Source organism: Delphinus delphis, chromosome 1 (genome assembly GCF_949987515.2).
Source record: "Delphinus delphis chromosome 1, mDelDel1.2, whole genome shotgun sequence".
Classification (NCBI taxonomy): domain Eukaryota; kingdom Metazoa; phylum Chordata; class Mammalia; order Artiodactyla; family Delphinidae; genus Delphinus; species Delphinus delphis.
This window is the reverse complement of record NC_082683.1, coordinates 19,699,033-19,725,023: the sequence shown is the minus strand read 5'-3', so window position 1 is coordinate 19,725,023 and position 25,991 is coordinate 19,699,033. Positions and strand designations below refer to the sequence as shown.

Genomic DNA, 25,991 nt, shown 5'->3' with positions numbered 1-25,991 from the left:
CTAGTCCCCAATCACACCCAAGCCACACGTTCTGAGTCCACATGGACAGGGAGGGTGTCTGGACTGCTGTCCCCAGCACTGAATCCCAGGCCTGGTTTGTGTTTAGCACAAAGTCTGTCAAATGAATAAACATCATGGACTCATTTGAGAATGTGATGGAAATGAGAGACACCATCCCCAAGAAAAATGTATGTGTGGCCACACGTATAATGTACATTTCAAGGGGTCACAGACCCTGGTTAGGAGGCCTTGACCTAGGTTTTCAGAGGCCTCTCCAGTGCTGAGCTCACTAAGCTATCCAGAGATGACCTCACGGCACAACCCATCTGCCTGGTGGAAAGGGGGCCCCCACAGACCGTTATCCCCCATGTCTGGGTCTGTGGCCACCACTGCTCCAACCACCCAGGGCAGGGGCTGCCCAAGGCCACGCTCCTACGCGGCCACCACGACACTCCACGCAAGTGCTCTTTGTATTTCAAAAAGAGAACATTTATTACTTATTTTTTTCCTCATTAGAACTTCCTTTACAGCAACACAAAGTAAAGCACAACAAAACTTATTTGTAGACACAAGGGGAGCACACTGACCACTGTTGGCCAGAGACCAGATGAAGGCCCCATGGAGACTCACACAAACACAGCACAGCCTTTCTCAGGTCTCCTGGACCCTCGTGCCAAGGGTGGCCTGTGTCAGGTCCAAGCCCTGCTGCCTCACGACAAATACAGGGGCCGATACCAAGGAGATCTGGGGTGGGCAGCGGGGGTGCAGGAGCTGGGCCAGGGAACGGAAGTTATCTTTACATTTTGATAAAGGCAATCCCACCCCACCTCTCACCCAGGCACTCCTGTCTCTGTGTTTTGATTCAGATGCTTAGTTAGATACGTAGATTCTAAGAAACGGTGTGTTTCCTGGGCTGGTGAAACCTGCTCCGACTATCACCAGAGACTTAAGCTTGGTAAAGCCAGGCCTGGGAGGCACCCGAGGATGAAGAAGGTGCTGGCGGCTTTGCTGGGAGCCCCATGGGGGTGAAAGGAGAGGAGGGGAGACTCTGAAGGCAGGTTGCTGCTGGTACGTCCCCGACCTGGGGTCGGAGCATCAGGAAGGAACAGGGTGATGCTTATGAAGTTTGGTTCTGTTTCACCCTCTGAACTAGCAGACTTCAAACACTTCCATTTCCACAGAAATCAACAGCGAGACAGCTAGCAGGGCACACAGGCTCATGCCAGTTACGTGAGTAAAGGCACCAGATGGTTTGTTATGAAACACATTTTGGTCAGAAAATAGCTGGGGCTTTTTGGTTCCTGGGAGGACAACAAAGCTAGAAAAAAGGAGGTGCGAGTTGTGAGAGGTGTGGGTGAGAAGGCAGCTTTGGCACCAGATCTGGGTTCTACTCCTGACTCTACCCCTTCCACGCGCGTGGTCTCAGTTTCCTCATCTAGAAACTGGCAACCAAACATTCGCAAACAAATCTAGGTGTTAGGTTTCACGCACTATCTCAGGAAGTACGGGGAGGTGGGGCTCAGACCAAAGAGCGGCGCGGGAAAACTTCATCCACGTGGAGGGGGAAGGGCGGGATGGGAGCTCTGCAGGAGGTGGTCACACAGATGACCCCACCGCCGCAGGCAGACTCTGGGAGTCCAGGGCAGCCAGTTACACCGGTTCCAAGCACTGCCGGGGACTTTGGGCCTCGTCTCTCGGAAGAAGGGCAGAAAGAAAGTTCTACGCAACGCAGCACCGTCGAGGAGCTGGGGGCCACACCTGCTGTGTGTGCTTTAAAGTGCCTGCCACGTGTTGTCTTTGGTCAGGGGCTGCCCCTCTGTCTCTGAGAGCCCCCAGGGCCAGGAGCCCAAGCCCCGGCCCGCTGGGCCCCCCACGGAAGGCGGGCTGGATGTCACAGTCTCCTCCCGCGGCTGTGTCGCCCTCCTGTGCTCAAAGGATGACAGAAATGAACGATCCGACTACTTTCAGTAAGGAGCAAGGGCACCTCCAGGGAAATCTGGGCCCTTGAAGAGAAGGGACAAGAAATGCTTTGGCCACCATCCTGACACCCACAGTGGAGCAGAGCTCGCTCAAGAGAGGGCAGAAAGCTGGTTATAACACTGCGCTCGCGCCTGATGCACAACCAGCTTCTGAGTTGAACCAGGAGTCACTGAATAAATATTCAAGGCATCTTTCAGTTCTCAGAGAAAGAACTGGGTTAAAAAAGAATCTCTCCTTCCCTCTGCTTGACTGGTTGCAGCTCTCATCTGCAGACTGACAGCGCTGCCGACTGAAGGACACTGGCTGGGGGTCCTGGAGCTGGCCCCCGCCCCCGACGTGGGTGGCTTTGGTTTGTCACGTGTCCCGCCAGCCCCAGGCCTCAGAAGTTGAAGAGGTCATCCGGCTCGGCGCCACCGCTGTCAGGCTTGTCCCAGTCGACAGGCGAGAGGCACTGGGCGTAATGAATGTCCTGTGCTGTCAGTCCAGTGTCCAGGACCTGAGGGTTCGTCCGAGATTGGGCAAGCCTGGAAGGCAGAGCTGTGTGAGCCGGGGGCCCAGGCAAGGGGCTGGCGGGGCCCCGAGGAGCTGGTCCAGCCTGGCCAGCACCAGGGTCAGAAGTGAGAGGACGTGGGTGGGAAAACGGCAGGACACATGGCCAAAGAAGCAAGACCCGGATGTCAGTAGAGGTGGCGCCTCTAACCAGAGAGCCTACCCTTGAGGGTCAAGGGGCTCAGAAAACTGTGGGGCAGGCAGTGGCGTTCCCACCACGGAGAGGCTGGGGCACCCACACCGTCCACAGCTCCATCAGGAAATGCCAGGAAAGAGGAGAAAGGGCAGCACTGCCAGCGCAGAGAGGGGCATGCGTGAGAGCGAGCCTGGGGCAACCATGGAAGACCACTGGCTTTAACTATGTTCAACACAGTGCTGTTCACAAAGTAAATTCAAAAAGGGGCACAATTGAACGTACCAAGAATAGGGAGAGTTAAATAAATTACGGCCCATGTCCTTAAAAGAACATGAGGCAGTCAGTGAATGAGGTGTTTACAAGGAGTTTTTAACAGCCTGGAGAAATGCTCCTGATACACCAGCAGTAAGTGAAAATCAGGATCCCCAAATGCAAATATGATGAGCTGATCAATGCAAAAAAATGTATATGTATAGGATTAGCGTGAATTAAGCCCCAAAGTCAGGGCTGTGGGATTATGGGATGGTGTTATTTCCTGTTTAACGCTTTGCTGATTTTCCAAGTTGTTCATTAAGGGCACAAGACAATTTAGTAATCTGGAAAAAGTGAATGAAAGATTTCCTTCAAACAAGGGGGTTGTAGTCAGCCAGAGAAGCTGGGAAGATGGTAAAAAGAATCATGAAGGGGCCACACACACCGCTCCCCCGACCTGGGCTGCACCGAGAGGTTTCCACTGGTTCTGGCAGGAAGGGGATGGGGAAGCGGGGGAGGGCTGTAGGGGGGCTGCTGAGGGTCCCAAGGGAGAAAGGAAGGCCTGGCTGACCAGGCCCCAGTGCTCGGAAGCCTGAGCTGCCCAGGCCTCTCCTCAGCCAGCCTTCTTGGTGGCGTGTCCCCAAGCTGAAGGCAGCCATGGACAGAGATGGCCCCTGGAAAAGGGGGAAATGCCACCAGCCTCTGGTTAGACCAAATATCTCCTAATGGGACTCACATCCCTCCTCTACGTAATGCTCCATGGGCTTAATTAAACACTGCCTTTGAGCTTCCCTGGTGGCGCAGTGGTTGAGAGCCTGCCTGCCGATGCAGGGGACACGGGTTCGTGCCCCGGTCTGGGAAGATCCCACATGCCGTGGAGCGGCTGGGCCCGTGAGCCATGGCCGCTGAGCCTGCGTGTCCGGAGCCTGTGCTCCGCAACGGGAGAGGCCACAACAGTGAGAGGCCCGCGTACTGCAAAAAAAACCCAAAAAAACCACTGCCTTCTCCCTGCCCCTTTCCATAAATGCAAAACCTCTGGAAGGAACAAAGCCTGCAGAAAAGCCCATTTTTGAAGGCTACACCAGGTGTAGGAAGAGGAAGCCAACCTGAGCTGTAGTGTGTTCAGTTCAGCTCAACCTGTGGTAGAGCGGTCACCAGGAATAGCTTTTGATTCAACAGCAAGAACTTTCTGGCAGACCTAGCCAGATAGTGAGCTCCCCACCCCTGGAGGTATCTGAGTTGAGATTTTTGCTCTGGGGAAGGTCAGAGTTCACATTCTCAGACATGGCAAAGGGCCCTGGAGACCAACCCCCAAGGGCCAGGCCTCCTCCCCCAGCACCAGGAGCCCACCTAACGTTACCTTGAAAATGCTTCATCCAGGCCATCATCCAGCTCCTTGGGGAAAACAAAGCAGGAGATAAGAACCCTCAGAGGGGGAGCCCGTGCTCGCAGCCGGGGCTTGTCCCAGCCCTGGGTAAGCTATAGGGACATGGCACACAAGCGTAGGAGTCTGGTGGGCGCCTAGAGGAACAGGCACAGGCAGGTCTCCCACCTGGCTACTGCCACCAGCATCTCAGCACAGGGACCCAAACCTGGGATGTGGGACAGGAGAAAGGGCACCTAGGTGCCTAAAGACCTGGGGGTTCAATTCCCAGCTCTGCCACGACTCAGCAACACCTTAGGCAAGTCACTGCTCCTCTTTGAGACTCAGCTTTTCCTTCCACAAAATGAGGGGGTTGGACCGCACGACCTCTACAGCTTTCAAATTCCAAGAGGGAGGATGGGAAGAAGGTTTTCTAGCTTTCATCCACTTTCAGAAGCTGAGCCCAAATTCCAAGCTCACAAGGGATAGCTGATGGCAGGAATGCCACAGCCTAGGTGGGAAAACAATGGGCAAGGCTCCCTCCACAGCCTCCGGGAGGACGGGCAGGTGGCAAGGCTGGTTCCCAGACTGCAGACAACAGGCTCGCAGTGCCTGCTTGGGGGACACTGGGTGGCCCCCAACAGGCAATGGGATTTGATAGGTTTTTCAAGTCCATCAATGTTCCAGATTTTTAAAATTAAAGAGACGTGCATAGCACAGGGAGATCAGCTTGATGCTTTGTGACAACCTAGAGCGGTGGGATAGGGAGGGTGGGAGGGAGATGCAAGAAGGAGGGGATATGGGGATATATGTATACATGTGGCTGATTCACTTTGTTGTACAGCAGAAACTAAAACAACAGTGTAAAGCAATTATACTCTAATACAGATTAAAAAAAAAGATTTTGCAAAAACGTAAAAAAAAAAAAAAAAGAGACATGACAAGTAAAGTAACATGTCATTCTGCAATAGATCCTGGACTAGAAAAAGGACATTGGAGGGACAAGTGGAGAAATGTGAATCAGGTCTGTAGATTATATAAGCGTTGCATAAATGTTAACAATTTTGATCTTTGTAACGTGGTTATGTAAGATGTTAACAATTGAGGAATCTGTATGAAGAGGAACAGGAATTCTTTGTACCATTTCTGTAATTTTTTATCAGTCTGAAATTATTTCCAAATGAAAAAAATTTCTAATTTTTTAAATTAAAAAATTATGTTCCTCTGGGAGATTCTGCAGGCAGAGGTCATCATCATCACTAAAGAAGTGAAAAAGCTGAGACAGAGAGAGGTCAGAGTGCTTGCCCCGGGTCACAGAGTGAGTCAAGGGCCAGGCTGCCTGCCTGAGTCTCAGGCTCCTCGTTCAGGGGGCCGAGAGGCTTCAGGAGCGAAGTGCCCATGCCGAGAACAAGGGGGCCTTTGGTTGGTCCTGCAGTGGGCAGAGCCATGGATGCTCAGGCCAAGAGGCCAGACATTGTGAGGAGACAGCTGTGCCGGGAGCCAAGGCTGCTGGGGACGCAGCCCTAGGTTCAAAGGGGACATTGTTCATCCCCTACCCTGGGTCTGGCTGCTGGGCTGGGTCAGGCCCTCCTGGAGGCCTGCAAGTCACGGGCTGCAGGGTCTGCACCTTGGAGCTGCCTTAGGCCTCATCCAGGGATCAGGCCAAGGCTCACTGGATCCTGGGGGGTCCCCAGGCCACAGGACCACTCACCCAGACAACGCTGCTGCTGTTTAAGGCTTGAGGTCGCAGTGCCTCGTCCATGTTAGCGGTGTTAGCACTGACCGTGGACAGTGGGGCCTTGGCTGTCTCTTCCAGGTCCAGCAGGTTCCCAGTGGCGACCACTATGAGGGGTCAGGTGCATCAGGAGGAGAGGAGGTTCCTGTCTCCCAGCCCCATCCTGGAGCCTCCTGGGCTACCCTGGTCCCGACTCCCTCCTTGGGCATGGCCTTTCCAGCCCTTTCCACCCAGACCACCCAGAGCCCCACCTTGCACCTCCCGAAGCAGCTGGACAGCTGCCCACAGGGTGGGAAGCTCTCTCCCACTCATGGTTTAGGCTGAAACCCATATTCACAACAGGTATTAAGTTTTTTAAGAGATCACACAACAAGATGTAAAGTGTATAGGGAGAGGTATACACAGATTATATACCTGTACAGGGACATATCTGGAGGAACATGCACCAAAACAAGTAATTTTCCCCCTTTACCTGCATTTGCTAATTTCTCTATAATAAACAAGCATTATTTATTTAACACCAAAACAAAGATAAAAACCCAGGAGTTTACCCCAGCCCAGGAGGGAGGGGGGCCCTCTGGATGAAGGGTCCCATGCCATGCAGCCCCTCCCCCGCCCAAGACTCACGGCTCTTCAGTGAAGGGGTGCTGTCTCGGCGGCCCCCCGCCAGGATGTCCCCTCCGTCTTGGCTGGTTTTCTCCCTCTTCTCCTTCTCTGTGGGACCAAGGCACAGCGCGTTGGAGCCCAGCACTCCATCCCTAGCCATCCCTAGCCAGCACTCCATCCTAGCCATCACTGGGCAAGGGGTAGGCTGTGGCCAATCTCAGGGGGCAGGTGTTAGGTCTCCAGAATGGAGAAAAGGAACTCTGCATGTTTCACTTAATCCTCACAAGGACCCTGGGGGAGGGAGACAACTGCTCCCAATTCTTCAGATGGGGAAACTGAGACTCGGAGGTGAAGGGGCCTGTGCAAAGCCACAAACCAGATAGGCGGTGAAGCGGACGACCAGTCCAGGCCTGACTCCAGAGCCTTTACCATCCTCCCTGCCCCGACTGCTCTGCTGGTCGCCTTCAACGCCCCTGTACACCCCACCCACCACGTCCGCAAACAAGACTCACCTTCCTTGGATACCTGCCAAAACTCAAAAGCGACTTTGAAGGCCTGGGCTACTGTGAGGGTGACAGCCTGGGCCTGAAAAACAGGAAGTGGGGTCGGGGGAGGGGTACAGTGTTAGGCAGGTAAACGCAAGTCTCAACTGGAGGCCCAGGGACTCCAGGCCAGGCCCACCCTGGCTGTCCCAGGCTCTGGAATGCCTGATTGGTGGAGGCAGAGTCCTGGCCCCTCCCACACCACCAAAGCTGAGGTAATGAGGTCACACCTTCCCCAGGCAGCTGGGCCCCCTCTTCACTACGTGGAGCCCAGCCAAGATTCCCACGGGTACTCCAGTCCCCACCTTGGCAATGGCTATTCACCTCTACTTTTTTCCTTCGCCTTTGAGTTCCCCTAAATGCAAGTAACTGTGAGGCTTATTTCCTCCGAGAAGTCCTCTCTAATTACCTGAGGACTGCACACAGTAACTTAGTCCTTAAAATGAGAGAACAGAAAAGCCAGAGTTGGAAAGGGCCCCGCCACTGCCTGAATGAGCCACAGCTGCAGAGGCAAAGGTTAGACTCTGGTTACTACTATGCTGGGCCAGAGGGGCTTATAACTGAATGCCAGAGAGGCAGGAGGAGGCTTCTACATTTCCTGGCAGGCGCAATATGTCAATGAGGGCCCAGGGCAGAAGACTAAAACCATCCAGTGCCATAACCCACCTGTAAAGAAGGGCCACACCTTGTCCCTCAACCCCTGGGGGACTCCCATCTACTCCTTCAAACCCAACTCAAATGTCACCACCTCTCTCACGTCACGTCATGTCACGTCACAGGCACTGGGCTTCCACAGCCCTGCCTACCTCTCTCTGGTGTCACGCATATGAAAGCGTCACCAGCTCACATGCCTGTGTCACCCCACCTGGGTGCTCCCTGAAGGCAAGCATCGACTCTGAACACCCCTGATTCCCAGAGCCCTCCAGGGGTGTCTAGGATGGTGGCTGAATTGCATTTGCCCAGGGTCAGGTCTCCTGAGGCCTTACACTCCAGCCAGGACCTACCCTTAGCCCACCTTCAACTCAGCCCTTTCCTCTCTGATTCCAGTTCAGAGTTAATCAGCTCAGCTTCTGGGAGTGGAAGTCCCAGAGCTCGCAACTGTAGCCGGAAGCGACATGTAGCGTCCTCTGCAAGCTCGGCCTGGGGAAGAAAGCCGCCAGACTCTTTCAAGAGTACGACACGTTCAGGCCTAACCCGCCTCGGCCCCACTCCCTTCGCCTCCGCCAGACAACTCAATTTAATTGAGAAATGAATCCGTGGCTACTGCCTTTAAAACTTTTTTAAAATTTAAAATCCCTAAACAAGCTGACTGATCCATGCCAATTAAATTTCACGAAGTATAAAATCTCATTTGAATGTCCCTGTCATTTACATTTTTGATGGAAGTACGGGCGCTTTATGGCAAAACTTAAATATGGTAATTAAGTATGAAACTCTTCACAGCTGTTTACAATTTAAGCTGTCACGTCTGGATCAAGTTTAATAGACCCAGTTACCATTGAGAATTGCCCATGAAATAAATATATGGGCTAATTACCAGCCAGAGTCAGATCACTATACACCCAAGCAAGGGCTGGTCACCCAGTGTGGCAGGGAGATGGGAACGCCATTATTTTTGCCTCCAGGAAAGCTGAGGGCACAAGCCTGACACTGTTTTTGCATAAATCTGCTTGTTCATTTGCATACATCCCCACCCTTTCACCCCGAAGTCCTGAGCTGCAAGTTAAACCCAATATAACTCAAGATGCAGATGCATGCAGGTGGCTGAAAGCCCAGGCTGGGCAGAGACTGGGAGGGGGTGGGCCCCGTTTTCCTGGGCGACTGCAGGAATCTAGGCACTAGCGATGGAAGGATTGCTCAGGCCTGCCCACCGAAAAGCCCTCCTTGACTCCGCAGGCCAGGAGCCTGCCCCTCCTGAGTGCCTCTGGCCTCTGGGTCTGTCTTATTACCCTGACCAGGTACTGCCTTGCCCAGTTTTTGATGTCCCTGTCTTGTTCTGGGTAACCAGGCTGTTAGCTTCTCACGGGGACCAGGTCTAGCTTAGGGCTGCAGACCTGGGCCAGGACCCCGGAATCCAGGACCCCAACCAGGTTCTCAAACCAAGTCGGGCCAGGTGCCCTGTACAGCCCTGCTGCCCAGAAGCATAAATCACTGCACAAAAGGATGACCTGAGGAATGCCAGTGGCCTGGGAGGGAGAATAGCCCTGCCGCGCCCGACCCCAGGTGGAATTAGGGAGCCCACCTGTACCGCAACCCTGGGCTCCCCACCGATGCCAGCAACGGCACCTTCATTTCAGAGCCCAGAGGCTGAAGTGCTGGCTGAGGGCTCCCAGGTGGGCAGATGGAAACACTTCTTTGTACAGAACCTTATCCTGGCCATGCCCAATAGAAGCCACAGGGAAAGAGAGGCCAGGCGGTTGGGCTGCCTGAGCTGAGCTGAACTGGTGGGTGATCCAGAAAGGGACCCATTTGCCCCTCGATCTGGGTGGGTCCTAGGCTTCTTGCTCATTCAGGCAGCCCAGCAAGGAAGGGTGGGGATGTGGAGGCTCTGGGCCCTTGGCCAGAACGACTGAGGGCTACGTCAGCGTGCAAATTCAAGGCTCCCCTGAGGCTGACTCTACCTAGCCATCCACCCAGGCTCTGGTGACATCTGAATCCCCAACCCCCAATCATACCACTTCACTTTGCACCTCTGTGTCTTTGCACGTGCCGATTCCTGTGCTGGAGTGCACCCACCCTCTCACCACCCTGCCCCATTTTGCTTGGCCTGGCAAACTCCTACTTACTACTCATCCTTCAAAGCCCACCTCAAAATGTCTCCTCTGAGAACTCTTCATGTGCCACGTCCAGAGTGACTTAATAACCTCCGCCTGAGAACCAAGCTCCCTGCATGCCCATTACTGAATCCCGGCTCTTCTCTCCCGTTGCCTGGTTCGCATCTTCACGGCCACCCTGGGTCCCCAGTGCCCGACACAGAGCTCAGCCTGGGACAGGCAGCAGCAAGCACGTGGAGGGACCTGCCAGCAGGCGGGATGTGGAGATGTGGACTGAGGCGCCCATTTCACCTCCTGCCTCCTCCTCAGAGACGTCCACTCCGCCCTGAGAGTCTCAAGGTCTCCAACGTGGCCAGACCACGAGGCCGTAACACACTGGCAGCTTGGGCTCAGCTGAGGCCTTGGGAGCCACAAGGACACCACACACATCAGGTGGTCTACTGACACCGCCCTGGGCTGGGCTGTCTCTCCAAGGGACCTCCCCAGGGCTCCCTGAAACGGGGAGGCCAGGTGGGAGAGGCTGGAGATGGACAAGCCAATATCCAGCCGCTCCTGATGCAGATGAGAACGGGCCAAAAGCGAAGAGTCTGGGCCCTGGGTGTCCAGCAGGAGCCCGTCCCTCTGCCCGGTGGCTCTGCTGTCAGCACCAAGCAGGCTGGCTGTTTTCCCCAGTACCTGACCTCTTGGCCTGGGGTAGACGGGTTTTGTTCAAGCCTGTCTAAAGTCCTCTGGCCCAAGGCCAGGCTCCCTTAGCCGCTGGGCCAGCATCCACTTTCTTTTACCCCCGACCTCCCCACCCCAGAGGAAGCCTCTACATGTTGGGAGCCCCTGCACTGCAGCAATGGCTGAGGGCCAGCTGCCCCTGCCCGGTGCCTGCTCTGGTCAGTGGGGAGGAAGAGACAAACAATGGGGACATAATGAGCTTGTTCTGTGGGAACAAGGCTGTCACGGGAGAAGCCACCGCAGCTCAGGGACCTAGGGCATCATGAGGCCCCGGGTGAGTGGCTGGCGACATCGAGTCTGCAGGAAAGAAACAAGGTGCACAAAAGAAACTGAGACCTTTCAGAACAATCCTGGAGGTCATTGAGGTGACCTCCTCATTCTGCTGATGGCATGCAGCCCAAAGAAGGTCAGGGTCTTATCCACGGTCACAGAGGATCAGGCCCCTGGTCTGTCTCCTCCTACAGTGCTCCTCCCACAAGACCTGTGGTAGGCTGAATCGTACTCCCTCCACCCCACCCCACCCCATCCCCGGTAAGATGTCCACATTCTGATCCCTAGAACCTGTGAATGTTACTATACATGTCAAAAGGAACTTTGCAGATGTGATTAAGTTAAGGACTTTGAGATGGGGGATTATCCTGGATTACCCAGCGGGCCCAATCACAAAGGGCCTTATGAGAGGGAGGCAGGAGGGTGAGAGTCAGAAATAGCAATGTGATGACAGAGCAGAGAGGGAGACTGGAAGATGCTCCACTGGCTCTGAAGTTGGAGAAGAGGGCCCTGAAGGGTAGCAGAAAGCCTGGGCGGGGCGGGCGTCACTTTCAGACTGTGATGTCCTGGATATGTCCTTGATGACATGGGGAGGGGAACGGATCCTGTCTCCTTGGCTACAAGGACCACAGGGCACAGGAACTGGGGCTCTGGGCTTCGCACACAGAGGTTAACAGAGGCCAATACTAAATCAATAAATGTCGGGAACCTCCTTACAGGGCAGATGCTCAGATCTCGGGGGCCTCAGAAACAAAAACTTCAATGCCAAAGGCTGACTCCCTCCAGCTGCTTGCCACGAAGTTCAAGACAAAAGCCCAGAGACCACTGAGGTCCAGCTCGTCCCAGCTAGATGTGTCAGGGCATCCTGGAAATGGGGTGAGGGACTCCTGGCTCCTCACAGCCATGCAGGGAGAGAAGAAACGTGGGTTTAGACCCTCTGCTAGCTAACGGCACCCTCTGCTAGATGACAGTTAGCTACATCATCTTCAGCAAGAGAGCTGACCTCTGTGAGGCTGTTTCCTCATAAAAAATAAAAATAAGGGCTTCCCTGGTGGCGCAGTGGTTGAGAGTCCGCCTGCCGATGCAGGGGACATGGGTTCGTGCCCCGGTCTGGGAAGATCCCACATGCTGCGGAGCGGCTGGGCCCGTGAGCCATGGCCGCTGAGCCTGTGCATCCGGAGCCTGTGCTCCGCAGTGGGAGAGGCCACAACAGTGAGAGGCCCGCGTACCGCAAAAAAATAAAAATAAAAAAAAATTTAACAAAAAATAACAAATAAAAATAAAAACAATGAACGCAGTTACAGCGCCCACCTTGCAGAGTTGTTCTGAGGAGAAATGAGACGGTACCTTAAAGATTACCACTGAAACAGGCACAGAGTAGGTACCAAAATATGGCCATTTCCCTCCCTTCTCCGGCCACAGCGAGCCGGGTCCTCTGAGGGCCCTCACCTTTGCCTTTCACACTGGGCACCTCTGATCACCAGTCTCTAGAGACTAATCCCTATAAGGCCCTGCACCTTATAGTGACAGGAGACCCCCCCCACCCCCGCCCCAGATCTCAAATCCATCAAATCACATTATAGAGAGGAAGCGGCTCAGGGCACTCACTGGGAACGAGGCCTTGTCGCTGCCCACAGGCCAGCCGAGGGCAGCCCATCCTGACAGGTGGCCCACCCGACTGTAGCCCTACACGGTGCCCTCAGCTCTCAGCACCCACTTGAGGTTCCCAGGGACTTCAGACTTTCTTTAACTGATGTCACCTTTGGGTCCTGCCTTCCCCCCAGTCAGGGCCCCCAAGGCAGGGCTGCCAAGGCGAGGCTAGAGCCTGCGCAAGCCCAGCCTCTCCCCACTGACCATCTTCCGCTTGGTGCAGAGGAAAGCGTGGCACTCAAGATTCTCGTTGTGCTGGCTCTGTGCGATGTATGCAAACACTTTGTCATGCATCTTGTCTGCTGTGCAGTAGGAGATTCTGAAAGGCAAGTGGCAAGTGTCACCAGACTCCGGCACAGGGGCCTGACTGCATCCCGAAAGCCCCTTAGAGTATCTCCCCTGAGTTCCAGAAAGCCTGCCATCCCACTCCACCAGGGTGGGACTCTGGGCCTAGCATCCTGGGCCATCCATGGGGTGCGGGAGAGTGGGGAAACCCAGGCTAGGCAAGAAGGAGTGGTGGTAAAGACTGGAGGAAGGGCTTCCCTGGTGGCACAGTGGTTAAGAATACGCCTGCCAATGCCGGGGACACAGGTTCAAGCCCTGGTCCGGGAAGATCCCACATGCCGCGGAGCAACTAAGCCCGTGTGCCACAACAACTGAGCCCGCGCTCTACAGCCCACGAGCCACAACTACTGAGCCCGTGTGCCTAGAGCCCGTGCTCTGCAACAAGAGAAGCCACCACAATGGGAAGCCCGCACACCACAATGAAGAGTAGCTTCCGCTCACTGCAACTAGAGAAAGCCCACATGCAGCAATGAAGACCCAACACAGCCAAAAATAAATAAATTAAAAAAAAAAAAAAAGACTGGAGGAAGGGCACATCCCCCCTCTACTGAGCCACATCCCTAAATAGTAGTAGGTGAGCCCTTACTGTACACCAGGCAATGTTCTAGATATCACCTCACTGCCCTCTGAGATGCGTTCTAGTACTATCCCCACTTTTCAGGTGAGAATACTAAGGCTAAGAGTCTCAGACCACCAGGCTAGTTTCCGGAGGCCATAACCACTGCCATGCTGCCTCTTAAGAGTTTGTGCTAACCAGCTGGAAAGGGGGGCAGGACACTACCCTGCCCACAATGCCCTTCACCTGAGTGTCCCCCACCTGCCCTCCCTTTGATCACACCCCTGCGCACAGGTCAGATGAGTTACAGGCCCATCTCTCCCAGGGTGACTGAGACTAATGACAGCTTCTCTTGGAGCTGTGGCCAGGGGAAAAGGAGCTGGGAGTAGGGCGGGGGCGTAGGAGGGAGACACAGCAGCTCCCTCCTCTTGAAACACCTTCTCCCCCCTTGTCTGATCCCTCCCCGCTGTCTCCAGTCATCCTGGGAATCCCAATCAGAAGAGGAGCTGGCAGCCCAGGGGTGGGACAGCTCAGCAGACGCCCTCACCTCATGCGGCCCCAGTTTCAATCACAGGCATTGACAAAGGGATCATCACCACTTAAAACCCCCAGATGGGCAGAAGGTGGGGGTGCCAGGTTCCCAACTGCCTCTTCTTCAACCCAGGGGATCCAGCCTCCTGTCCTCAATGCCCTGGGTCTTCGGTGTCACTCAACTAGATCCTATTTTTCAAGCCCCAGCAAGGCGCCTCCTCCCGTGAGAGCCCCTCCCAAGCTTCCCCAGGCAGGCCTCTCCTTCTCTGCCCTCTTGGGAAACACTTATACTCTATCTCCCATGTCCTCTGCTCCATCCCCTCCTAGACTGGAAGCTCCTTGAAGGCAGGGGCTGGGTCTGATTGCTCACCCGGCACAGACCTCAGCAGAGCAGGTACTTGGACACCAGCTAGAAACTCTAAAACCACGCCCTCAACACACATCCACCCTCCCACCACCACCCCCCAACCCCAGTACTGGCTTTGCTCCAGCCAGCTGAGCCACCTGCTCGGAGACAAGGCAAGAGAGTGCAGGGACGAGAGGCCTGACAGAACTCTGGCCTCGGTGTCCTGGGCGTAGCTCGGCCACTATCTCACCACGTGGCCTTGGGCAATTCCCTCTCTGGGTCTCAGCTACCCCACCTGGAAAATGGACCTGAGCTGCCTGTCTCTTCCAGCTCTGAAATTTTACAACTGACCAGCTAAGAGAGAGGCGGGGACAGCCTGAGGCTCCAAGGGCCGGGCCTGTTGCCCTGTGAACAGCGCCCACCCTCTACAGAGATCATCTACACTCTGGCCTCAGACTCTGCCTGAGACCTCCCTGGACACCTGGCCAGATGTCCAGAGCTGAGCTGCTGCATTCCCAGCGAAAAAGGCAGTGACTGTGCAGCTCTCTGCTCCAAGCCTGACTCAGCAGCACACTTGGGGGTGGGGTGGGGGGCAGGGGTGTCCCAGGCCGGCTGCAACTAGTGATAATGGCAGCAGCAACTGCCATTAGCCACACGCTCACTGTGAGCCAGGCGCGGGGCATCCAGGGCTTCATAACCGCACACCGGGCGGGACCTGCTTCCAACCGCACACACAGATGAGGGAACTAAGGCCCCCAGGTCACCCAGATAGGAAGTGGTAGGGTCTGGATTCAGACAAAGCACTCCATCCACTGCCCCGAGCAGCAGACTGAATGTGGGCAATGCTGAGCGTACCTGTAAATGGACACGTTCTCAATGAGCTGGTTGGTGATGTTGTCGGTCAGGATGATCCCCCGTGGCGACACCTTGAGAGTCACCTTCTGCAGCTTCTTCCCACTGGCCTTGGCCTTGGGGCAGACGTGGGTCAGAGGAGCCTACCTACCCACTTGGGACCCACCCTCGTGGGCTACACCCAGCTGCTCTAAGCCCCAGATGCGAGGCCCATGGGAGGCCTCACCTTAGGTGACCGGCAGACATGATGGGGAAGACAATTCAGCCAACACCTTCTTCTAATAAAAATAGGGACAAATGTCACTCACTGAGTACCTGCTGTCTGCCAAGTACGGGACCTCGAGTCATCCTCACAGGCGGCAGGGACTTGCCTCAGGAGAAACCAGACTCAGAGGGGTTAAGGGAGTTGCCCAAGGACACACAGCTAGGAGGGACCTCAGACTTTGAGGGCTGAACGCGCTATCACAGCCCAGCAGGATGGGGACTCCACGCTCCACCCACTGTACCTGCCAGGGCCTGAGCAGAGGGGGCCGAGACCACCAAGAGAGGCGAACTCATAGGGCACGCGCTCACTCAGAGCTGGGGAGGAAATCCAGTCCCTCAGGCCACAGGGCAGGTGGCTGGGTGCCAGCAGCCCTCCCACTATCCCTCCCTGGCACGAAGCTACCAACCCTCGGCCGGTGGCCTGAGCTGAGGGAGGGGAGGCTTAGAGAGGCCACGGCCACAGCAGCTGGAGAGGAGGACACTGGCCGGACCCTGCCAGCCCAACGGCCGCCCTCTCGACCCTCTAAGCTGGACGCGGGGGGACGCGGGGGCAGGGCAGCTGCAACACGTTCAGTCAGGGTGATATGCAGGGGATGGGTGCTGACCCCCCAAGCCCCAGAAGGCGCTACCCCTTCCTCGTGCTCCCACACCCCACCCTGACTGGGCTCACCGTGGCCACGATCCTCTTGACGGCGGCGGCCGACAGCTCCTCACCCTTGGGCTGCTCCACCAGCGTCATGCCCAGGTACTTGAGGCTGAAGAGCATGCCCTCGAGCAGCGTCTCCCGAGTGTCTGTCCAGTTCTCGGGCAGCTCTGGGCACAGGAGGACAGGCGCTCAGACCCCGCTGGGCAGGGCCCACCACAGCGGCAGCGTCTGCAGCCCCCGTCTCCTAGGAAGACCCAGCAGGGACATTGGGGTCCCCCCATCTATCATTACTTTTATCTTTAATAAAGGAATAACATTTTCTAGTACGTACCAGGCACCATGGTAGGAAGCGTTACATAAAATCTTCTCATTGATCCTCATGAGGACCTATGAGGCAGACACTTTTATCATACCCATTTACAGACAAAGACACGGAGGCCCAGGGAGGCGAAATCACATGACCAAGTCCACAGAGCCAGCAAGTGCAATAGCCAAGAATCAAACTCTTATTTTCAGATCCGAAGCCCAGACTCTTAACTTCAATGTTAACACTTGCTGAGGGCAAACCATGCCATTTTCTTATTGAATCTTCAACGCAATCCGGTGAGATGGGTATTATTCCCACTTTACGGATTAGGAAACTGAGGCTCAGAGAGGTGAAGTCGTCAGACAAAGGCCGCATACAATGAGTAAAGGGTTGGAGTCACAATTCAAAACTGGGTGGTTCCCATGGCCCCAGTCTGGCCTGCTTTCCTCCATCTGCACAGCCACAGAGACCAAAAGGTAGGGAGGAGGGAGACCAGGAAAGAGACAGCAGCCCAAGGAGGGTGGGCGTGGGGTAAGGCTTAGTGGGGAAAGGGGCAGGTGACTGCTCAAAAACCATCATAGGAAGGCCACTGAATCCGGAAGACCTGGGTTCGAATCCCAGCTCTGCTTCCCCCCACCTGCATGGTCTTGGGGAAGGCCCCTCTCCTCTTTGAGACTAATAATGCCTGGGCTACAGCAACGGCACACAGCAGGACACATGGGAAGGGTCCTCTGAAAGCTCTGATCACGACTGAGGTCAGGAAGGTTGGGAAATGAGGGGATGAGCCTGGCTCACTGGGTGGTGAAACAGACCAGGAGGGAGAGTTGGAAAGAGGCCTCCATTTCACCCCACCCACATGAGAGAGGGCCCTGAGCAGGCAGAGGGACAGGAGGGGAAGTGTGGTCTTCACTGTGGGAGGGGTCATACAAGAATTCACAGGAGTACCTCGTCTCCCAAACTGAGACCCAGGTGAGGAGGAATTTGTTAACCTGTCATCCAGAGCCTGGCATGCAGCTGGCATTCCTGAGTGAAGGAACCCAGACAACCCCAAGGCTTTCAGGCCTGCAACGCCCCAACCCCATCCTCAGCTCTGGACCCTGGACCACTGCCCTCCAGCCTCTGCCCTTAGGCCTCCACCCCACATGAAGCCAACCCCCACTGAGAAGACCCCAAAGTGACCCCATCCTCTGTCCCATCAACCATGAGTCTATTTCATTTGATCCTCCAAAGAGAATCAGAAAGTCCCCGAGGTGTCCCAGTCCTGGGTTTGGTGATGGGAACCCTGGAGCAACTCAGACATGGGCGTTGCTCTCAAAGAAACCAAGAATATTGCCACCATCAGGGCAAAACAGAGCTACAGTAACAACAAAGCAGCAGCTCTTACCATTACCTCTAACACTCACAGCTACCTTGCAAGCTGGCATTCTTTCATTCCCATTTCACAGAGGAGGAAACTGAGGCTCAAAGGACAAGTAATTTGCCAAATTATTTGTCTATTTGACACTTAAAGCCCAAGTTCCTAACCATCAGGTAAACGCTATCTTGCCATGAGGCAAACTACCCTCAGTTTAGCAAAAGGTCATGGAGAAGTTCCTAGAGCCAGAGGTATTTCCCCCCATAATTCTTAATTCCTGAGGCTTCCTCTCTGTATGGAGATGCCTGGACCACCACTTTCAACTCGATATTCATCTAAGCAAGGGCGGCAGACTATGTGCTGCCACGCCTGTCGCCTGTGTCCTTGGCAGACATTGCTAATCAACTGCAGCCCTATTCCCTCTGATTTAAAGGCTTCGGACTGTTTCTCAATAAAAGGCTCCTGGCTGGCAATACCAATCCATCAGGGGTGGCCTTGTTCATCTCATTACCCATCCCTGCCCCACAGCAAACATCCTTCCTCTCCCCATTTTCATGTCTTCTCTCTCCCATTTCCGCCAGCTCAGCCCTTTCCTGGCCCCTCTCCAAATCCACTTCCGCTCCCTCCATTCCAAAAGGGCCAAAGCTTGCCAAGGTCACAGACGACCTCTTTGCTGTCAAAACATTCCCCAGTCCCCCCTGACCTCTGAAATACTCGGCATTTTTCTGCAATCCTCCTTCCCCGGCCTGACCCTTCCCCTCTTCTATGGCCTCCTGGAACAGAGCCCTGGTAGACTGGTTGCCACTCATCAGCCTCAGAGACCCTCTGCCCAACCTCCTCACTTGACAGACGATAAAACTGAGGCCCAGAGAAGGATGGGACTTGTGCAAGGTCACACAGCAATCAGAGGGACCCCAGCTCCCAAAGCACTACAGGCAACTCCCACAAGGACTGTTGCGAAATTAGAGGTTGCCCAGCCTCGTCTCCCCCCCAATATCCCTGCACGCAAGCACACGCACACACATGCAGGCACGCACACAGCAGACGATCCAATTAGACACAGCTTCTTCCCATGACGTTACATTTACTTTCCCACTTCTGTGCCTTTGCTCAAGGAGCTCCCTCTACCAGAAATGCCCTTCCCTTTGCTTGATTGAAACCCCTCGCACCCAGCCTCCTCCAGGAAGGCCTTCTTTGAGGCAGTATTGCGTAGTGGTTAAGAGCACGGGCCTTAATCCTCGAATCCACTGAGTGAGCCTGAGCAAGTTAATTTCCCTGAGCCTCAGCTCTCTCTTCTATAAAGTGGGAGAAGCAAAAGTCTCCAGCTCACAGGGCTGTGGTGACCCTTTGATGAGATAATGAGCCAATAAAATGTAATGTGCTTAGCACAGGGCCCCACCCATGGTTTTGCCTCCTGGGGCCTGTCCCTGCTGTCAGGGGTTTCTCTGCCCCTCCTGAGTATGGATCTCCTTCTCTTCCTCCCACAGCCATATCACAACCACCAAGCTGCTGCCTGCTGTGTGTTTTCCTCTTGAAGGACTGCCACGCATGTCTGCCTCCCCCAGGAGCTAGTATGGAGAAGGGGCATCCCCGCTCAATGTTGCTGCTGTCTCATTCTACTTCTCCCTGCCCCTCCCAGGCCCAGCAGAGATCCTCCTGCCCCTCCAGGGAACCCTGCCTCCGCGCCCATACTTCTGGGCATGATTCATCTCTTCAGTGAGGTATAAGTTCTCTCACACCCCACTCCCTCCCTGAAGAAACCGGAACCAAAGAGCACTCAATAAAGACAGAGGTAGGGTTCACTGCCACACCGGCCGGGTCACCATCCAGCCACCTCAGATAGGCTGGAGGCCATGTGCTCCTTCCCAGGAGGAGCCCAGGGTTTCAGGAAGAGCTCCCGGAGGCCCCCAGGCAAATACAGGCCTGAGTCCACAGCGCTGTTCCTGTCCTCGTTATTTTTGGCCCGGTCGTGGGTAATGACTGCACTATTTTAACTTTACGATTTTACAGATGACCTGCTGTCAGAATTAGCTGGGGATGGATGGACCATAGGCCCAGTCTAACTTGTAGTTGCAAACATGTACTCTTTCCTTATTAAGCGGGCCCCTGCCCAGGCGTCAGAGCTCTTGTGCCCTTGTGCCCCTTCTGCTGCCCTGGGAGACCCAGCCTGGCTGGTGCCTGGAACATCAGAGCTGCAGCCAAACCCATGGGCCAGGGGGGAACCTCCAGCAGGGGTCCTGGCCTCCAGCCTCCTCCGGCCTGGTGGGGATATGGCCTCAGAAGCCACAGAGTGACACCTCAAAAGAGGACCCAAGCTCTGCTGTGACCTGGAGTGTGGCTGCTTCTCTAGGCCACAGTCTCCTTATCTGACAAATGGGCTCAGGCCTGCAGGAGCATCATCAGAAAAAGGTTCAGCATGTGAAAAGTGCTAGGCAAACTGGAGAAGTTGTTAAGACTATCAAAAGAAAATAATAATTTCAAAAAGGTAATTCCCTGCGGTCCAGTGTTTAGGACTCGGCACTTTCACTGCGGGGGTCCGGGTTCAATCCCTGGTCAGGGAAATAAGATCCTGCAAGCTGTGGGGCACGGCCAAAAAAAAAAAAAAAAAGATAATAGCAGCAGCTACCATTCCTAAGTACCTACTTATACTGTAAGAAAAAAATATGCTGTCAAGGTTAAAATGATGAGGTCTGGAGACGGGCTGTGGGGTTCATAGTCACTCCACCTCCCTGGTCCTTGGTTTCGTCATTTAAAAATGGGGACAACAACTGTACCCACCCTATGGGGTTGCTGTGAGGATGAAATTAGTATACACAAGGTAGGCTTAGAACGGTACCTGGTAGATACCAAGTGTGAGTGTTGTGTCATTACCAAGGGTCAAGTGCAAAGAGCTTTCATGTGTACATAGCCATTTGCAGTACTTTATGAGAAGAGTCAAGGATATAGTAGGACTCCCATTTCACAGATGAAGACACTCAGAGGTGTCTGGCCATGACTCAATCCACAGTGCTGGGCCTTGAATCCATAGCTGTGCTCTCTGCCCTCTCCTGCAGCCCACCAAGCCCCTTCCCATGAGCAGGGCCAGGCTCGGGGTCATCCAAGAAGAACGGGTATCCTGTCCTGGAGGCTGCCTGAAAGGAGCGTCTGGCTCACTTTCAGTGGGCAGTGGGTGACCTGACTCCTTCAAGCCACACACCCCTCCCTCTGCCGCCAGACCTGTGAGAAGCAGCGTCCCAGCCTCCAGTTAAATGTCCCTTGCACTTGCTGTTCCCTCTGGCTGGAATGCTGTTCCCAGATTCCTCCCTCCTTGTACTGTATTCATATGTGTGTTCCACACCTTCTCCGAGAGGCCTTCCCTGACCCCCTGCACTGACACTCTCAGTGCCCCACCTTTATCTCCTCGGTGGGTACCATTTCCACACACGCCACCTGACACGCCACTCTCTGGCTGCCGGAGACTCAGATGCCCATGGGGGCTGGGGCAGTAAGAGCTCCTGTTCCCAGCAGCCCCCTCCCACCACTGACAGGAACTGCCCCTCAAATGGAGTAACTGCTCCAGAGCTCCCCACAGGTGGCATCCCAGCCGCCCACAATGGAAACTGGCTTCATGTTGTCCACTCTTTGGACTCCTTTCCCTTCTTGCTTCTCCTACAAACATTTCCTGGGATCTCTTCCCAAATAAGTGACTTTACTCAGATCCCTATCTCAGCATCTGCTTCTAGAAGAACCCAAACAAAGACACCACCCATCATTTCCTCACCCGCTTTATCTTTCTCCTCTTGGCGTCACCACTACCCACAAGCACCCCACTTATCTGCACCCTGGTCATGCTGTCTACCTCCTCCCCCAGAGGGCTGGCGCTATCCGAAGAGAGATGGACGCATTCCCCAGACTCGCTGACACCTCTAACAGTGCCCGACACACAGTCAGTGCTCAATACATATTACGGTTTGGGCTTTATTTATATTTTTCATTATAAACATTATAAATAAGGATGAATAGATCTTCCGTCCCCCGCCTACCACCATGAACCAGCTTTGTTGAAACCAGCTTTGTTTTTACCCATTCTCATGGAGTTCTCTGACAACCCGTGGAGGAGCCCGAGGGTCAGACGGACTCCTCTTGGAAATAAGCGTACGGAGGGGCCAGGGTGAACCACCCTTCCAGGCAGCTGGATGAAAGGAAAACCCAGGGCAGGGACTGAGACAGAATATTTATGGTTTCCAAAGAGGTGGGGGGAAAAGCCACGTGTGGGAGAAGGAGAGAGCCCTCCTTCAAAGTCAGCACTAACTGGGAGACAGGGAGCCATGAGGTTCAGGGCAAAGAAAGCTGTCTGCCGCTGGCTTTGCTCTGGGACCTCAGGCAAGTCCTTCTCTGGGCTCCAGTTTCTCTGCAAATAAAACAATGATCACGCTGATCCCAGCTGAGGGCCTTGAGGGGTGAGGAGCAAGTCACAGCCAACAGCGGGTATCAAATCTAACCTTGTACACACTGATGTGTATAAAATGGGTGACTAATAAGAAAATATAAATAAATAAAAATTAAACATTAAAAAAAAAAATCTAACCTTAACTCCAGTGGCTTCAGCCTGGCCCCAAAACTCAAGCACAGGGCTCAGACCTTCTTGAGGGTTGGGTCCAAGGCCTGGCTGGGACACCACCACAGGCCAGGCTGCCCCAGCACTTCCACCCCAGACACACCGCATGGCTTCCCTCTCTACTTGTGGCCATGTCGGGGCCAGTGACTCCACTTCCCTGAGCCTCAGCCTCCTTCATCTGAGAAATGAATCTGATAGGAATCCCTGCTCTGTCACCTCTGAGGAGCAAATGCACTAATGGAGGCAAAAACACTATGTGAAAGGTAGAGGGACAAAGCAGTAGTTACCATTTACTGAACTCTTTCTCTATGCCAGGCAAAACATGATTTCAGTTAACCTGCACCCCCCCCCAAAAAAATCTGTGGTGGGTACTCCTGTTATTAACAGTTTACAGATCAGAAAACTGACTTAATAACCAGGGACAGGTGGGGATTCGACCTCGCTTATTCTGGGTCTAGAAGGCTCCAGGATGGCACTCTGGGCTTACTGGGGTCTGCCTAATAGGAAGGCTCTTCTTTCCTCTTCTTTCCTCCACAGACGTAGACAGCCTCTGAGCCCCCAAAACTCTTTCCACCACACTAAGTATTATGTTGAAGGTCCACATGACAGGCAGCAGGAAGGGGAATGGGGGAGAAGGAAACCACCAGTTAGGTGCCAGAAGGAAGTGTTACTGTCAACAACCTTCTCAACATCCCTACCGGGTTAGAACTGTTATGTCCATTTTGCGGATGAGGAAACTGAGGTTCAGAAAGGAAAAGTGACTTGTCCAACATCAGAGCAGGCAGGAGAAACTCTTTTCCACCATCCAAGGTGGCTAACTCTCACCCTTCCCCATATCGAGTGAAGGATACCAAGGGAAGGGGGGCTCCTGAGTTTCCTTCCCTTGCCCAGAGCCCTACCCCCCTCCCTTATCCCTAGAGAAAACTGCAGGGTTCCCCCACTGGAACAGGCCATCATTCTCAGTCCTGATCAAATCCCACAAATATTTAAAGGAGCTATTTTGGGAGTCCATAAATGTGGGAGACGGGTGCATCCCTGGCTAGTCCAGTCCTAATGGTCTCTGACCCCACCCCCACCAGTAGACACCAGCCCACGTTCCCAATGCCAGTCTTGTCTTGGTTTAGGAGGCAGGCACAGCTGGAACCACACAGCCGGGCAAGAGGCGGGGCAGGGCAGGCTCCCTAGGCCCAGACACGCTGGCACTCCTGGGCCTCTCCTGGGCCTAGCGAACTAGGGCTCCCCTGGCGGAGCCCTGGAAGGCCAAGAGGGAAGGGGGTGGGGTGTGACTGTACTGACAGCGGCTTCCTGGTGCCTGGAGAGGCCAGGGTCCCAGGCGGTTGGGGCATGGGGAGCAGTGTGCAGGAGTCCTGCCTTCGGCTCCATATCTACCAGGAAGGCTTGAGTGACCCCAGACAAGCCCCTCCGTCTCTCCTTGTGAAAAGGGCTGGGTTTCTCAGGCCTCAGGGGAGGGTGCCAGGTGACGGGTTCCCTGAGAGTAACTGGAGACAGGGAGAGGAGGGGGAGCCGGATGAGGTTCCTCTCAGGCTCCCAGACGCCCCTGGGAGAGGTGGCGGCAGAGTCTGCCATTCGCCCGGGCGCCCAGGGACATCGGAAGTTCAAGCGGGGAGGTGCGAGAAACAAACAGGTTTCAAAAATAGCCAGGAGGCCGGCCGTGGCACCTGGACCCAGCCAGAGGAGGGGACAACGAGGTCTAGATGGGCCGGTGTGTGGTAGGTACCTCCCGAGACCCCAGGTTGAGCCTCGCCCCCAACTTCAAGTAGGTACTGCAAACCCGGGCTCACACTGAGTCGGCTTCTGGGCGCCCGGGAGTCAAAAGGTAACCTCGTGGTGGGGGAAGGGGGCAAGGGGGCTCCCGCCGGCCGCTGACCTCGGGGCCAGAGTGCTGCGGTGCGGGATGGGGTATCTTCCCAAGCCCCTGCCCCCTGCTCCCTCCCCCGGGTACCGACGCTGAGCTCCTGCCTCCCCTGGCTGTCCAAAGAGGGGACGTGCTGGGGTCGCGCAAGTCTCTTCCTCTGACCTGCAACCTCCCTCCGACTGCAGCCCGCACCTGGGGACCCCGAGCTCCGGTTTCTTCCCCCAGCTTCTGCCCTTCCTCCCCAGCCGCACAGAATGGGGACGGGAGTAGGAACGCAGCTTGACCCTCGGCGACCCCGAATCCCGCAGGGCCGGGTAAGGTCGCTCCGGACCGCAGGGCGCGACTCAGGCCCTGCCTCTCCCCCCCCCGCCCCCCGTCCCGGGACTCTGAGGAGGGGCGTCCGTGCGCCCCGACCCCCGCCCGGCCCCCGCCGGGCCCCGGTGGTCGCGCACGCACTCACTCCGGTGCCGGCCGCCGCCCCCCCAGCTCTGCTTGGCGAGGCTGGGGCTCCTGATCAGCGCCCGCCCGGCGGACTTGAGTGCGTCCATAGCCGCTTGGGCCGCCGCCGCCGCCGCCGCCGCCGCCGCCGCCGCCGCAGCCAAAACTCCGTCAGGGAAAACTTTCCGCCGGGGCCGGGTGGCTCACGGGCTCCGCGCTCCTCCCCTCCCCCGCGCGAGCTCCGCGCCGACGTCCGCCGGGGCGGGGCGAGGGCTGGCCAGGCTCCGCCCCCGGCCCCGCCTCGCCCGGTCTCTGCCCCAGTTGCCCAAGGCTGTCCAGACAAAGGGCGCCCCTGAGGCAGCGAGCCGAAAGCCCTCGACGCCCTCTCTTTTCCTCTATCTCCCCAAACCCCTTATTTCCCACCAGGTAGGAGGCTGAGGGTCCGAGAGCCGCTTCTCCCGCCGCGGGAGGCGCTGGCCTAGGATTTCTAGACAGCTGAAAGTTACTTGGAGACCATTTTACAGATGGGGAGACTGAGGACGGGAGAGAATGGGCTTGTACAAGAGGAAGGTGATGCCCATCGCAGTGGGAGACTTGGAAAGAGCTGACGGTGGTAGAATTTTGCTGGGAACAGGGCCGGAGTATAAAGTTTGCCTTAGCAAGACCCGTTGGGCACTTTACTCGCCCAACAGACTCAGCCTGCTCCCTGGCACCACCTGGGCACTCTGGGCTGCTCCCTGCCCACCCTACTCCCCAAGTAGCCTCAGAGGTGGTGTGGCCTTGGTGTTATGCTCTGAGGTGTGGGGAAAGGAGTCTTAGTTCTAGCACTGACTTTCAGTGTGACTGACCTCAGGCAAATCCTTCCCCTCTCTGGGTCTTAATCTTTATCTGTAAAGTGAGATGAGATCCTGTCTCTGGTGATCCTTCCAATCTACCAGACCTTGACCCAGAGCCTGCCCTGCTTGACAGGAGGCACTTCAAGAGGAGTCTGGATTCTAGAATTCCTCAAGCACAGATGTTCTAAGTCCAGGATTTAGAATTCTCTCTAGAATCCTGTACCTTCTTGTCAGGCTTTACCAAAGGGGGTCAAAAGGAGAGCACATATATCCAGGCCACAGCCTGGCTTCTGGGGGTGTGGGCATGTTGCATCAGTAAGCTGACCTTCCATCTCTGGGATTGCTTTTGGCTCAGAAGGCAGGAGTCCTGTTCCCTTGTTGGGGGAAAAACAGGACTGTGCTGTCACCAGCAGGACAGGGAGGCTGGCATTCCTCTATAAGCTAAGTGCTTTTTCGGCCGTTC

The 25,991-nt window shown here is 55.3% G+C and overlaps 1 protein-coding gene across 2 annotated transcripts; it reads right to left on the bottom strand.

The window, feature by feature from the left end:
• Positions 1-473: 473 nt before the first annotated feature.
• Positions 474-24,830, bottom strand: LDLRAP1 (low density lipoprotein receptor adaptor protein 1). 2 transcript variants are annotated; one of them, XM_060016647.1, is made up of 9 exons: positions 24,715-24,830; positions 16,145-16,287; positions 15,214-15,326; positions 12,785-12,899; positions 7,134-7,206; positions 6,643-6,729; positions 5,992-6,122; positions 4,278-4,312; positions 474-2,504 (listed from the first exon to the last, which is right to left on the bottom strand). In XM_060016647.1, exons 1-9 carry the CDS (start codon positions 24,800-24,802, stop codon positions 2,360-2,362), a joined length of 930 nt encoding a protein of 309 aa, XP_059872630.1. In that variant the 5' UTR covers positions 24,803-24,830; the 3' UTR covers positions 474-2,359. The 2 variants fall into 2 exon arrangements, with proteins under 2 accessions (XP_059872630.1, XP_059872640.1); XM_060016657.1 differs by having other exon boundaries at positions 4,278-4,309.
• Positions 24,831-25,991: the final 1,161 nt, after the last annotated feature.